The sequence below is a fragment of the Pecten maximus genome, unplaced genomic scaffold (assembly GCF_902652985.1).
Source record: "Pecten maximus unplaced genomic scaffold, xPecMax1.1, whole genome shotgun sequence".
Lineage (NCBI taxonomy): Eukaryota > Metazoa > Mollusca > Bivalvia > Pectinida > Pectinidae > Pecten > Pecten maximus.
In genome coordinates this window covers 26-16,922 of record NW_022982708.1, presented here as the reverse complement: position 1 = coordinate 16,922, position 16,897 = coordinate 26, and the positions used below count along the sequence as shown (strand labels likewise).

Genomic DNA, 16,897 nt, shown 5'->3' with positions numbered 1-16,897 from the left:
CGCTAGGTTTTGTTTACATATGAGATCTGTGGAGTCTCTTGTTCCATTCTTGCCAAGACTCTGTGACATAGCACTTGATTGGTCGTAACTTTGAGACAAGCGTCCTGATTGGCTAAAGCTTTGAGACATGCCACCAGATTGGCCGAATTCGCCTGACCTGCTCTGTGTGAGGTAATCAGACTTGATGAGTTCGTCCATGTTCATTTGGTCTGGTGTGAAGGTCCTGGTGCCCTGGTCACTCATTGTAGCCCCTCCATCCAAACCTGTACACAATACCATAGATATAAACACAATAATCTATTGTAACCCCTCCATCCAAACCTGTACACAATACCATAGATATAAATACAATATTCCATTGTACCCCCTCCATCCAAACCTGTACACTATACCAGATATATACACAATATTCCATTGTAGCCCCTCCATCCAAACCTGTACACTATACCAGATATAAACACAATATTCCATTGTAGCCCCTCCATCCAAACCTGTACACTATACCAGATATAACACAATATTCCATTGTAGCCCCTCCATCCAAACCTGTACACAATACCACAGATATAAACACAATATTCCATTGTAACCCCTCCATCCAAACCTGTACACAATACCAGATATAAACACAATATTCCATTGTAGCCCCTCCATCCAAACCTGTACACAATACCACGGATATAAACACAATATTCCATTGTAGCCCCTCCATCCAAACCTGTACACAATACCATAGATATAAACACAATATTCCATTGTAACCCCTCCATCCAAACCTGTACACAATACCACGGATATAAACACAATGTTCCATTGTAGCCCCTCCATCCAAACCTGTACACAATACCAGATATCAACACAATATTCCATTGTAGCCCCTCCATCCTAACCTGTACACAATACCACGGATATAAACACAATATTCCATTGTAGCCCCTCCATCCAAACCTGTACACAATACCACAGGTATAAACACAATATTCCATTGTAGCCCCTCCATCCAAACCTGTACACAATACCACGGATATAAACACAATATTCCATTGTAGCCCCTCCATCCAAACCTGTACACAATACCACGGATATAAACACAATATTCCATTGTAGCATTCATATCCTAAATAAAATCCTTAAAACTGATTAAACACTAACTGTGTGTAACTTACATGATTCCAGCAGATGTATGTTACAGTTTAATGATCTACCTGGTAATTTATCTTCACCCAAACTTGTACACTACAAAGAAGTGAGGCTGTCAGAGATGAATGCTTCCACTACTAATTTTATCATTAACTTGATACTTAATCCGAAATGTCAAATCATCTTTCTGTGTATTAAAAACCTAAATATCCATAATTAATCAGAAGAAAACATGCCAGCACCGGACAAAGGCTATATATGTTGACTATGGCCTGACAATGTGTACCAACACCTGATAACAACATGATATACCACACACATAATACCAAGTAGTGGGCTACACAGAAATGTGTATTATAGGAATCAGAATGGAACACTTCACCAAAGAAAAATACATCACAAGTCTTGGTACACTTACTCTGTTTGTTTTCTTGGTCGTCTGATTCTCTGATCTGTACTGTGCGAGGAATCGTGGTGGATATAGTCTTGTTTGGGAGTCCAGAGGATGGTGTTGCTGGAGGTGGTTTCTTCAAGGCTGATTTACCTATAAAGACAAGAGTAAGTTAAACATGGCTGATTTACCTATAAAGACGGAATTATGAGTTTTTCTTTGCAAATATAAGCTTAACTTTACCATATCCTCATCAGACATCTACATCCTCTGTAGGCATATCAATTAGGTGAACCTGTATCAAAATTCTCCTATGTATTGATTATTTTGATTAATGAATAAAATATTGTTTAAACTAAAATTCTCCTATAAGAAAAATAGCATCTTCGCAGAAAATTTCTTTATGATACACTCCAGTGTAACTTGTTTTGTTTTTCCTTGACTTCTCATTGACATAAAAATATAGGTCACTGTACTTAGTTTAGCATACAATGCCTTGAACGGAAGATGACGACAGTACATAAAGTTTGGTTGGTCTGCTTCAAATAGGAGTGAAATTTGGTCAGGAAATCGTTATAATACAGTCAAGCTGTATTATATCTCCTATCTGACCCTGTTTACCACTCCCAATGACTTACCTGGCGAGATCCTGCCAGCTCCTAATGATACTCCGCCAGGTGTGCCTCTCATCCCAGGAGACTGCCGGCCACGAGATGATGACGGTCGGGCATCCCTAGAGGGTGTGGCTCTCTCACTCTTGGTATCCTCCCTGTAGGAATCCTCTCTAGGTGTGGGCTCCGGCTCAGATTCCTCCTGTATGGACTGAGACTTGAGGTCTGTCATTCGCAATGGGGAACCATTTCTAGTGTAGATGTCTGAAGGTAAATCAATATCTACACGTAAATGAAATTCTGTTATAATAATAAACAATATCTACAGGTAAATGAAATTCTATTATAATAGACAATATCTACAGATAAATGGAATTCTGTGTTATAATAAATAATATCTACAGGTACCCGGTAATTGAAATTCTGTAGTAATAATAGACAATATCTACTGAGCAAATGAAATTGTATTGTAATAATAGACAATATCCACAGGTAAATGAAATTCTGTTGTAATAACAAACAATATCTACAGTTAAATGAAATTCTGTTGTAATAATAAACAATATTACAGGTAAATTAAATTTTGTTGTAATAATAAACAATACATCTACAGGTAAAATGAAATTCTATTGTAAAAATAAACAATATATGTATATGGGTTAATAAAATTTTGAAGGTAAAAACTCCCCTACGGTTTAACTTAATAATCCTTTACTATTGCGAATTATATTTTTTGTCATGCATTATCATGTCAAATGTAAGATTTATAAAAAAAATCTTTAGAAAACAAATGCCTGGAATCCGAATAAACAATAAGATATACAAATGTGTAACAATATGAGTGCTTACCATTAGATCGGCCAACACCATTGGACTGGGTAAAGCCATAACTAGACCGTACAGCCTGTCTGCCTGTGTCTCTGGTTGGTTCGTCATAATCTGGAACTTCTCCCATGCTGCGTTGCGTGTGCATAACACGAATTACCTCCCCTTGACTTCTCTGAACTGATGCTCCATTCATGTATACCTCACCAGTACTTAGCCCTGTGTGGTTGAGGAGGTCATACACCTGTTGGGAGCTCATGTCATACTGACCAGCAGCTGGGACACTGGCTGGTGTCTGTTCATGGGGGTGTTGCTGTAGCCGTGACAACAGGAGCAACATTGGATCCTTCTCTGGTTCAACCTGACCTTTGTACTGAAACTCTCCCTCACTGGCCTGGAGGTCCGTCATGTCTTCCTGATACAAAGAAGGACAAATATACAGCAGGGGTGAACACAGAACATATAGACAGGAACTTGGGGAGATGATAGTGAGGGATAACATAGGAAAGATTAGGGATAATAGAATAAATGTTAGAATAGAAACAGAGAGGAATATACAGCGAAAAACCCATTATAAACGGAAACAAAGAGAGATACAGAAGGCTAGGAGACACAGACATGAAGGAAAGTCATTAATTCAGGAGATACACACAAGTGGTGTAGAAATTCAAAGGTCTGATAACACAATCTGAGAGGATTTGCCTGTATGATATAATAATCATAATGTCAAACTAATATCAATCCAAAATCAGGATCTCCCAGTATGATAGTATATGATGATGTAAACAATATTTACTGGTCCTACCTCTAGTTCATCTGTGTCCCGGTATGTACTGGCCATACTGTCTCCAGTCTGTCTAGCCTGCATGGCCATCCTCTTCATAGCAGCTGTGGAATACCAAACAAGGTAATATCACAAGTGACGATAATGTATTCACGACTTGTGAACAGATTTTGTCAACTTAAATTTATTTCTTCTTTTTTACAAATACAATGTACTCAAATAAACTATGTCTACAGTACATTTAAATTACTTTTATAATTTTAATACAACCCTAACATTTTAAACAACAAATTTTAAACAACATCTTTAAGAGATCAATAAGTGAAATTTATGTATTTACATAGTATGTTATAGGATAATCATCTACCGTACAGCTAGAATTGTGTTTGGGTTTTACCTTCATCCAGGTTAAAGTCGGCCATCTCTCCCTCAGACTTGGACAGTAGCCACTGCCCCTCGGACACACTCATGTTGTAGGTATCCGACACAGATGACATGATGGATGTGGTGTCCGTTTCGGAAGGACTGGGACTGGGTGAGTGTCTCCGAACTGGCGACTTTGGTGGTGGTGGTGTTGGAACCTGGTTTACAGGATAGGGCAGGCTCTCATCCATAGGGGCCACAGACAGGGCACTGATAGGTACACAAAGGAGAAATATAGAGATACCAAGTACATAATACACAGACATTTCCCTGTCCTTCCTTCTGATAATCACACATCGAGACAAAGTTCTGTTTGGGTCTGTTAATCAGTGAATGGTTTTATAAGACTTCTTTTTTCACAGAGGCCAATTTCATGTTTAAATTGCAACTGATGTTATACAATTACATTGCGAATTTTTCGCTATATTGGTTTCAGATAATATGTTTAAAACAACTATTTTTAGGATAAAACAGTCAGAAGTTTTTGGATACTCCTTTTGTTCAGCTTTGCTTTCTGCTGAAACATATACACGAGAAGTGTTCCATTTTGGGAATTCTGACATGTTTTACATTCATTCTCTAGTAGACTGATACTTACTAAGGTTTATGTTGGGTGGCTCCATCATCCATATAGTCGTCTCGGAAATCTGGGTTTTCCTCTGGAAGGGGAGACTCCGGATCACCCCAGGGCTGGGGGCTCGCTACAATGTCTACCTTCTCCTGTACAGGGGGAGGGACAGGATCAGGGACTGGGGGTTCTGATACGGCCACAGGTACCTGGAGCACAAAATGATCCGGTATCTGAAATCACTCCTGTTTTACTGGGGGGCATAGCTGTGTGTGGTCAGAGCAGTGTAACAGTACATTACCCGTAGGACTGGCTATCTGTTGGCAGTAGGACCAGCTAGGTCACAACATAACGTTACTATTACTGGATGTGTATGGTGTGTGGACAAGAGAAGACATTTACTGTGTTGAGTGTGTGTGTGGTGTCTATGTAACAATGAAGTACATTACCTGTAGAACGGGCTGTACAGGGGGTCTGCGTGGGGAAGGTTGAGGTGGCGACAGGGGTCGTTCTTCCTCCTTCTCCTCCTGGGGCAGCTCCGGAATTGGTGTAGAAATGGGCGTTTCCACATCATGTATAGCCTGTCTGGGCTCCCCTCCAATAGGTACTAGCTTGTCTGTAACATAACAAGTTACTTCCCTATAGATACTTCTGACAGAAATTGTAAGAATGTTATTTTTTGTTATGACTTACTTAGCAAATAACAACTGAAAAATATTCTTTCTTTTTCAACTAAGCTTGTTTCTGAACATCCATGTTATACACAATAACTCCATCCATATCCTGCTTACACTACAGCTTACGTGGACTTTGCGGTTTCCACGCGTCCGTCACGGACGTGGGCAGCGCGGACCCCACTCGCCCACCGGATATGGCATTCCGCGACGGTCCGTCATATATCGTGGACATCAGCTGACTGATACGGTATCCACTCGGCATCACGGTATGTGACGATCCGCGATTAGTGGTGGGCATAGTTCAACTCGAGACACCGTGTTCCACGACGATCCACGATACGTGGTGGACATGCATTTCATTTTAAAGTCCGTGGTCCATGTCGATCCGCGATATACAGTGGGTACAAGTTGTTTGCTGTTCATTTCTGATCTACACGAGTTATATCCCTTCGTCTTTCGGTAGCGGTAGTGGTATCGGTATCGTTTATCAGAATTATGCATGGTTTCATGTTGGCGGTGTAGATAAGCCTTTATGATTCGGATGAAATTGAAGAACATTTCAAGTTTTATTTAAAGCTTTAGACCCTTGGTCCATCAATAGCGTTATTATGGCCATATTATAAACATTAAAAAACAATCGCAATATATTAAGCGCCGTTAATATTTAATGTAACTTAACATAAGCTGTTTCATCCATCCAGCATTCTCCATTGACGTATTCACGTTTTTAAAAAATATTCATTTATTTTAGAAATATTGCATTCATTACACGACATTGAATTGGGAAAATAGAAAATACCACTGCGACATAAGAACAGCTTTTCCAAATCTCATCAAAATATCTAAACTTCGGCATTTGAATCCTTATTCCGTTATCTTTTAAACATCGGTGTTATCATGTTATCAGACTCCGACCATATTAAAATATGCGGAATATCGAATGTTGTGACAACTATTTGTATATCTATTCTAAAGTGTACACACAAAAGAGCTGTTAATAACTGCCTATCTGGGTATCTTGTATACATGTAATATCGTTAATGTGGTATCTAAACGGAAAACACAAAAAGGAATTAAACGTTACATTATTGCATCAAAAGCAGAATGGATTCAGAATGTAATTAAAACATTACTACGGCCCTTTCTGCAATATAATTTGCATGTACAATGTTTATATACATTCCCTAAATGTACCGATTTATGATAACCATTTAATGTCTTTATATTTATCATGTATATTGAGTGCTTTGTATTCAGGTCCAATTATGGTTTCTTTTTCTATCACCACTGTGATTTCAATGATTTTTATTCAATCATATTTTAAGTGATAAATTACTCATTGAATGCAACACTTTTTATGCGGTGTTTTGCATAAACATGGCAGCCATAACCGCTGATTTTCTCGGCAGCTCGTCACACGCAGATGATTTTATTTTAGCTGTCTGTCAATCAAACGGGGTATCTGACGGCATCCGTGAGTTTCATTGGTTAGTGAGAATGATTGACAAGACACTAAAGCTTGTTACACTCCAGTGATCTCTGACTCTGTCAATCAAACACTGTAGAAAGGCGTCCGTTAATTCCATTGGTTGGTGAGAATGATCGACAAGTCAGCGTACGTGCACATGTTTTGTCGTCAGTTGTAATAGTAGACGTAAAACCCGTTAAATAAATATTGAGAAACATTATCAGAACCTGTATCGATACATACCGTCAAAACTGATTATCTACCGGTTCTAATAGCCTATATAGGGATATATTCCGCACAGTGACCTCATGGTTCGCCGAGAGACCATATTTGAGTCATTGCATTAATAGTCTATTAAAAGTTTATTCTAGAGATGCTAATATTTTAGGCAACGATGTTGCACGATTTGTGATATTTTGTGATATTCTGTTCCGACTCATCCACTCATCGGTTTTGGGTTACATTTCATTTGTTGGAGAGCTCGAGCTAAATTATTGGAGATAGAAAAGTCACCTTCGATATCAGAGACGGGAATCGGTTGATCTGTGGAATAAACAATAAAAAAAAGTCCTGTCCTAGGACTGGTCATGATAATGTTATATGAATATCTACACGTAGAAACACGAACTAAGATACATCCGAGTCCGTTTTATAACCGACGAGTGGCCAACACCACAAAGGCCAGAGACCGGCAAGCCGCGGTCACATAGTCGTGTTAAGATAATAGCCCGGTAAATACCACATCTTAATTAACAGGTGTATCTCTAACATGTTGAATTTACCTGTAGGGCAGTTTGTTTTGATAATTATGATATAAAAGGACTCCCAATGCCAAGAAGTGGGTCCTTAACTGTAGGTAAATTTAATTCATTTATTCCTTTGGCGTTTCAGCCAATCTGATCTTACAACATATACAAAGACATATACATTAGCAATACAAGATCGTGATATCACAGGTTCAACGGGATCAGACCGCTTTTTAGGAAATATATATAAACAAATGTAAACACGTGCCTGCAATTAATGCGAATAAGACAACGATAATGCAAATGTAACATTTGGTATAATGTTCTATTATAACGGGCCGTATACAACATGTTATAATTATATAATGTTCTGTGTTAACGGGCTGTATATAACATGTAACATCTTACTAATTTTCTTTTATAATGGACCGCATATAGCATATGGCATTTGAATAATGATCTATTTTAACGGGCGATGTATAACATGTAACTTCTTACTAATTTTCTATTATACGGGCCGTATACAACATGTCACAATTATATTATGTTCTGTTTTAACGGGCCGTATATAACATACATATTCTTACTAATTTTCTTTCATAATGGGCCGTATATGACATATGACACTTGAATAATGTTCTATTTTAACGGGCCATATATAGCAAGTAACTTCTTACTAATTTTCTATTATAACGGGCCATATACAACATGTCACAATTATATTATGTTCTGTTTTAACATCCTGTATATAACATGTAAAATTTGAGCAATATTCTATTATAACGGGCCGTATACAATATGTAACATCTCACTAAATTTCTAATATAACGGGCCGTAAACAACTTGTAACATTTCACTAATTTTCTATTATAACATGTCACCATATATAATGTTCTGTTTTAACGGGCCGTATATAACATGTGATGCTGATGTAACCTCTTACAAATTTCTATTATATCGGGCAGTATACAGCATGTAACATTTGAATAATGTTCTATCATAACGGGCCGTATACAACATGTAACATCTCACTAATTTTCTATTAAAACGGGCCCTATATAACATGTCACAATTATATAATGTTCTATTTTAACGGGCCGTTTATAACATGTAACTTCTTACTACGAACCTCACCTTACGACCACTTCAAAATTACGACCACCCCGCTATTACGGGCACTTTTTTCAGTCCCGATTTTTTTCTCTATATATCTTGGTATTGGTCACTTCACTATTACGACCACTTTGCTATTCCGTATTACGACCAGCTTGGGCAGTCCCAACGAATACTAATTAACGCTTATTACCCCCACAATTACGACCAGTTGGTCGTGTCTAAAAAATTACCTGGTGTGTAGCGAACCGTGAACAGCTTACGGTAATGCGTGTCAAACTGGCCATTGACGTGTGTATACGTAATTATCGATCTTTTGTTTACTGACCAGTGTATCGACAGGTGAGTAGAATGGCTATTAATCTCTTTGAAATCTTCGCACTGACCGGAAGGTAAAATAAACATCCAGTCGTTCATTGTTCGTAACAAGCCAACATGTGCCGGGTTTTAGTTTGTAGTCCTTTGTTTACCGTTACGGGTGATCGCCCTTCCTTGGTGGCGCTGTGACGGATTAAATACACAAGTGATCAGATTATCTATCTTGGCTTGAAAATTGTAATAACTGTACATTTGCTTATTAATTATGGTATTCAAATAATTGATTTGTGGCTGTTGGTCGTTTTAAGACCCGATTACATACAAGCGAGTAAAATAAACATAGTAACGTTTGATTTTTTTTCTGGTCAAGCGCAAGTTTTTTCAGCGATCTCGATGTTTTTGTATCAATGCCGAATAGGGTCTGTAGATAGGTGTTATTATAATTTGAAAAAAAAACATGTTTGGTTTCAAATATTTCGTTAGAATTATGCTATTCTTTCTAACTTCATTTCTTTTTTCGCTCATGATTGCCACATCACGTAAACGTAACGAGTTATCACTAAAAAAGAAAATTGAACTGATTCAATGTAGCAATGGTCGTAGCCAATGACAACTTGCTGAACAGTTTGGGGTCGGCAAAACACAGGTCAGAGCATCTTGAAAAGAAAGACAGAAATTTTAGAAGGTTATGAAGAAAATAAAGGAAATGATAGACAAAAACAATTGTCTTTCTTTTTATTTAAAGTTAAGACTATGGCATGTATTTAGCCAAATCTATACAACTTGCACCTGAGTTCAGTCAATTAAGAGTTACGGTTCCTGATGGTCTAGCTCAAATTGGTCCACCTCGGCACTTGGTCCCGGACCCCAGGTGTTCTTAATAGTGAGGTTTCACTGTAATTTTCTTTTATAACGGGCCGTATACAACATGTAACATCTCACTGAATGTCTATTATAGCGGGCCATATATAACATGTAACATTTATATAATGTTCTATTTTTCTGCTTGAACGGACCGTTTATAACATGCTAATTTGCTATTGTAACGGGCCGTATACACCATGTTACATCTCACTGATTTTCTATTGTAACGAGTCGCATATAACATTTATTTAACTTCTTACTAATTTTCTACTATACTGGTGTAAAGGGCCGTATACAACATGTAACATTTGAATAATGTTCTATTTCAACGGGCCTATATAACATGTAACTTACTACTTTTCTTTGATTACGGGCCGTATACAACATATATAACGTGTAACGACTTACATCACCCTGTCCATAGCCTTTATTACGAGGACACGGGTTTCGTTGCATACCAATATCGATTTCGATTACAACACTTCTAATAATATAAGTTTAAAATGGAATTCGTACATGAAATAAATGCTTAAAGTAAAGTTTCAACATAGTGGGTATGTGAATGTTCAAACTTAGGCTAATTATTTTATTTGTGATACGAATGTTTATTGTTTTAACTCAACGGAATTTAAATGTAAATAATGTGTATAATTTAAAAATGAATCCCTACAGTAAAAAGATTTTTTTAATAAAACTCAAGCTAAATATACGTACAACCTGTAAAAGCATATATTCGGAACATTTTTGACGTGCACGGAAACCATACGTGTCAACTCACCAGCAGTTATAGGCGGTTCCGATTAGAACACCCGACAGAACAGATACCTGTGGTGCTGTGACAGGCGTGACGACCGTGTCGACCGTAATTTCACATCTGATTATTGTTAAATGGTATACTAACCCACTCACAGTGTGTACACTTTTATGTCTATATGATTTGTAATCAGTTAAGTTAAATAATATCAAGAAAAATATCAGTGATAGTTCGCCAAGGGTTATCGGATAGTACTAAATGGTCTGATGTGATTTTGTTTCGAATTTTCAATCATTTAAAACAGTAAAATATCTACGTTGTTGTACTATAGCTGTCTTCTGCAAATTTGGTTTATGAAAATGGTATGCAAAATTATTAATAAGGAATGAAATGAGATGAATTCAAAGTTCGTGTAAAATAGAGGTAAAGATCATGTAATGTCGGAGAATACAGATAAGATACCGGTAATTTTGGAGAACTTTGGAGAACACAGGTAAAATCCAGGTAAGGTATAGGTGAAGACTATAATGACTAATGACTGTCACAACATACCTGCCCGTAACTTATTTGTAAGAAGTGGGAGAAAGGAGACACCCCCCCCCCCCCCCCCCCCCCCCCCCCCGCGGTAATCCAGACGATTTTTCTTACCTTGTGGGTCAGTCACCCGTGGCGACAGATTCACAGCTCTAGCTCGTTTGACACAACAAGTCGTCATAGCAACCGCTGTGAGGTCCTAGCCCCAGGCATTTACCTGTTCAACTCAGTTTTTGTAACGGTATTTTGCTTTCCTATACAGCGAATTAATTAATGATTATAGACTGGTCTTGCTTTTGTTTCAAACTTAAAGCAGATGATAACTATGATATCAACAAATTTTATTCCGTAGTTACGTGAGAACCCATAAACCATCATACATAATGTACGTAACCAAAATATGATTATTATTGATCAGATCATAAGTAATATACGGAAAGAATATCTGTAATATAGTTCACACTTAATGAAATTTAGATATATATATTTTTTAAATAGAAGGTGCTTCACACAGACATGGCTCGTAAAGATGACGCATTAAAAGAATTTATCATATTACACAGTATCAACTGATATAAGCACATCGTTTACTTTGCGTTTTAACTTCTGTAACATAAAATACATTAATACAATGGTGTACACGCAAATTACATAAAAGATATTTACTAGTGTTAATCTGAGATTATTAGATTATTTACAATTAAAATTATTATGTTATATACGGCCCGTTACTAAAGAAAATTAATGAGATGTTACATGTTGTATACGGTCCGTTATAATAAAGCATTATTCAAATATTACATGTTATATACGGCCCGTTACTAAAGAAAATTAATGATATGTTACATGTTGTATACGGCCCGTTATAATAGAGCATTATTCAAATATTACATGTTATATACGGCCCGTTACTAAAGAAAATTAATGAGATGTTACATGTTGTATACGGCCCGTTATAATAGAGCATTATTCAAATGTTACATGTTATATACGGCCCGTTACTAAAGAAAATTAATGAGATGTTACATGTTGTATACGGCCCGTTATAATAGAGCATTATTCAAATATTACATTACCAGGGAAACGGAAGGGAAGTAACTCTTATATATCGGGAGGACATCCTGCCTTCGGCCGTGATTAGAAGACGCGGTAAAGTAAGCATAACTTCAAAACATAAGCTAGCCACGCTATCTAGCGTTCCACGACGGATCGCGCTGTTCCGTGGACATACACGGCATCCGGCGGGCCATGATATCCAGTGTTCCTCGACGTGCCGCGTTGTTGCGTGGACACCCACGGTATCTGCCGATCCATCACGAATCGCGGAATCACGTGGACACTTTGCCCACGCATGTCCACTAGTGGACATTGCGTGGGCAGTCCACCGTGGGCGCGTGGAAACCGCAAAGTCCACGTAAGCTGTAGTGTACCTCTCAGTGCCCGGATTTCTTCACTGATATCCAAGGACTCCGAGATCTCCTCTGGCTCTGACTCCTGTGGTGCAACACGTGTCTCCTGGACAAACTTTGATGGAACCGCTACCGGTGGCGAGTTGGGAGGGGTGACTGGTGGTGACAGGACTCGTACTGGAGAGGAGATAGGACTCGCCTTGGGTGTGGGTTCTGGGGTCGGCAGCATCCCTGCATACTCATCCTGGGGGTGGATAATCACTTTACAATATGATCAGACTGATAATTTCACTGTTAATCACCCAAATTATCACAATTAACAGTTATATGATATCAGAATTACAGTCAGACCTTGTTGTCTTGATGTCAGTGGGGCTTCAGAAACCTTCAAGATATCGCTAGAACATGTGTTCCAGGTAACCAAGTATACCCCCATTATCTTATATAGAATTTTTTCTCTCAGAACTCAATTATTTGGTCAAATTAAGCAGGGTCTTTGAATCATCATGGTTTGAGATAACAAAGTTTCACTGTAATAGTTTTTTCTCTTGTATTTGTTTTGTGACAAATGTGTTGCTTTCCATTGTTACAGATATCACAGCTAATGTCCAGTGCATCTGGTCACTTGTTGAAGCTCAATTTGTTCAAGACCTATGTAATCAGAATTGATTTAAGGCCCTGTAAATTTACACTGTATCTTCTAACACCGAGAAACAATCTGTGACAACTAAAGAAAAACAACACAACCTTAAAAAGATGGATTCTAAGTAGATCCCATATAACTGTTCTCATGAGTCAAACTTCTCTCCTTTCATCAATTTTTAAAGTATATGTATGAAATATTTTGCTTTGTAATGAGTTTTTAATGTTTAAATTTGCAACTCGTTCTACCCTTTCCTACAATGTACCTCAGGGGTGATTCCTGTTGCTACTCTCCCTGTATCCTGCCCTCTCATTGAGGCCCCCAGTTTGACCTCTGTTCTCCCCTCTGTTGCCTGTTTCTGTACACTCGTCTCATCATCTGGCCGCTGACCAAGTAGAGTAGTGACTTTCTCCAGCAGGACCTCTTTGACAAGAGCATCTACCAAGCGGCTATCCACAGGCTGACCCATATCCACAAACATCTGAAGGCCGTCACGACCAATAGCATCCATCACTGTAAAGCAAGGCAATTCTCAGTAACAATTAAACTTAAAAGAGTTATGTCCCTTGGCTTCAGTAACAACAATTTACACTAAGGGCGAATTTGTTCTCCTAAAACCAGTTTGAGTTTCGAACCGGTTCTGTAAACTTTCCATTTGTTGAGTAAACCAGTTTCAAACCACATTTAAACTGAAACCGGTTCATTCATTTGTTTCTGATAAACCTAAACTAGTTTATTAAACCATTCAAACCACCACCGGTTGTGGTTTGGAAGGTTTCGTATCTGAAAACAAGATGGCGAATGTTGTCAACATGCAGAATGTGCTCTTGAAGTGCGCTACGTGCTCCAAACTTGCCAGCTATGGCTTGAAGTGTCATTTGACTGGACAAATAAAATATAAATTATAAATAATAAAAATTGTTTTCCCATTGGTATGACAGTTCAACATAATTTGGGATTCGGGGGATTTTTTGTGCGTTCAGGAGGTATTAACGTTTCAAATACTGCTCTGAAGCTTTTTCTCCCAAAGACACCATATATTGAAAACTAGAATTTTGCATTTGTTTCTCAAGAGCAAACCAGTTTTAGTTTACAAACCGTATTGAAAACCAGGTTTAAACCATAAACCCAAACCTTAACCAGTTTATTTGCAACAAATTTGCCCTTAAAGAATGATGGCTCTTATATGTCTCTTGTGTAATTTAGTGTTACTGGTAATATCTTCAATTACAAATAACTACAACTGTAAAGCAGGATTGCTGCTGAAAATATTAACCACAATATACTACAGCATGGGCTAATGCTTAGTTGTATACGCTGGATTGAACAGTATAGAATATCACATTTTGTTTTATTTAGTTTGAATGATGCGTGTATTTATAAATACCATAATTTTTTAGGCCTGATGACAGCTGAAGTAACTTACTGAACATGGACTGTTCCCGGTCGTCAGCCACACTATCCTCTGATTCCTCGTACACCACATGTTCCATCTCCCGGGGCTTCTCTGGTTTCAGAGGGTATAACTCTGATATGATGTGGGCCATTATCTCATGTTCTATCCTGTTACAGAAACATCCAGTCACACTTTAACACTAGACTTATATTACAACCTGGACCTCTTGTGTATTCTGAGGAACAATCTAAACATTTAAAGTTTTGACATCCGTAACCTTGAAAGTAGGTCCTGATTAATTCATTTGAACAAAATTGATATTCCTCTTTTTGAAAGGAAATTCTTATGCTAAACTGACAAAAGACAGATGGATGACAGACACAGTATAAGATTTTATAAATTTACACTAGAAGAGAATGACCTGAAAGCATACCTATTATTAATATATTTAACTTCCATCTGTCTACATATGCAATATCAATTCTAAAGAATTTTCGTTTGTTTTCAGGGTAAATGATTCTATTGAAAGTTCTGAATACAGAAATAATATACATGTATTTGACAAAGACTTAAGGATCATAGTAATATCAGGTCAATACATGTCGTACTATAAAGTGACAATACCTGTCTTAAATATCACTATAAGGTGCCTGTTAAGCAGTGATCAACCATGTCCCAGTAACTAGTATTACCATTCTGACGCTTTGTTCTCCAAAAGGTCCCTACGCCTGATGTCAGCAGCTATGAGGTCTGAGGCCTGGGCTAGTTTGTCTGCCCCAGATACCATTGGTGGGAAGGCAGGTATCTCCACTGGTGTTGGCGGCGGGGACGGGGCACAGTATCCTGGCAGGGTGAGGCCAGGCGCCGTCTCTGGGGACAGGTCTTCAGAGAGGTCATCCAAGGTTGCCTTGACAGAGAAAGGAACAACAGTCAGCAAATGACAGAAAACTGAGAAAATGATTTTTAATTGATACTGTAATACAGCAGACGACCAATCTAGGGTCAATCAAGGTCATACAAATAAAAAGGTAAACAGTAGATACTCTCGAACAGTTAGAATGGGATTTCAAGACAAAGCAATAACAAAGTCATATTTTACTGATCAAAATATCTCAAAAGTGTAAGCTTTCAAACACTCTCTACTACACATATCAATAAAAACTATATTACTTATTGGTAACATGTGTTGGTGATATCGGGAGAGATACCAGGTACTACATGTACTATATTCTGGTGCTTTACACTATTAAATATCAAATGTCAGTAATACAGTATCTCACGATCCCTGTCATCAGCAGTTGTTCTATATGCTATGTGTAGCCATACTTGGTTACTCCAGACCTTGTCAGAACTGTTCTATATTCTATGTGTAGCCTTACCTGGTTACTCCAGTCCTTGTCAGAACTGTCCTATATTCTATGTGTAGCCATACCTGGTTACTCCAGACCTTGTCAGAACTGTTCTATATTCTATGTGTAGCCATACCTGGTTGCTCCAGACCTTGTCAGAACTGTCCTATATTCTACGTGTAGCCATACTTGGTTACTCCAGACCTTGTCAGAACTGTTCTATATTCTATGTGTAGCCTTACCTGGTTACTCCAGTCCTTGTCAGAACTGTCCTATATTCTATGTGTAGCCATACCTGGTTGCTCCAGACCTTGTCAGAACTGTCCTATATTCTACGTGTAGCCATACCTGGTTACTCCAGACCTTGTCAGAACTGTTCTGTATTCTATATGTAGCCATACCTGGTTACTCCAGACCTTGTCAGAACTGTTCTATATTCTACGTGTAGCCATACCTGGTTACTCCAGACCTTGTCAGAACTGTTCTGTATTCTATGTGTAGCCATACCTGGTTACTCCAGACCTTGTCAGAACTGTTCTATATTCTATGTGTAGCCTTACCTGGTTACTCCAGACCTTGTCAGAACTGTTCTATATTCTATGTGTAGCCATACCTGGTTACTCCAGACCTTGTCAGAACTGTTCTATATTCTACGTGTAGCCATACCTGGTTACTCCACACCTTGTCAGAACTGTTCTATATTCTATGTGTAGCCTTACCTGGTTTCTCCAGACCTTGTCAGAACTGTTCTATATTCTACGTGTAGCCATACCTGGTTTCTCCAGACCTTGTCAGAACTGTTCTGTATTCTATGTGTAGCCATACCTGATGTCTCCAGACCTTGTCAGAACTGTTCTGTATTCTATGTGTAGCCATACCTGGTT

General features: G+C 38.2%; 1 protein-coding gene across 1 annotated transcript; it reads right to left on the bottom strand.

Annotated features, from left to right (window-relative positions):
- Positions 1-17: 17 nt before the first annotated feature.
- LOC117320817 (protein TALPID3-like) lies at positions 18-15,571 on the bottom strand (the record flags this gene model as incomplete). The annotated part of the gene is made up of 12 exons (XM_033875301.1): positions 18-263; positions 1,559-1,684; positions 2,170-2,406; positions 2,992-3,382; positions 3,773-3,855; positions 4,149-4,384; positions 4,773-4,951; positions 5,192-5,358; positions 12,647-12,869; positions 13,534-13,781; positions 14,695-14,831; positions 15,357-15,571. Coding segments are annotated over 12 exons (2,488 nt in total), but the record flags the coding sequence as incomplete, so codon positions are not given.
- Between the last annotated feature and the right edge of the window lie 1,326 nt (positions 15,572-16,897).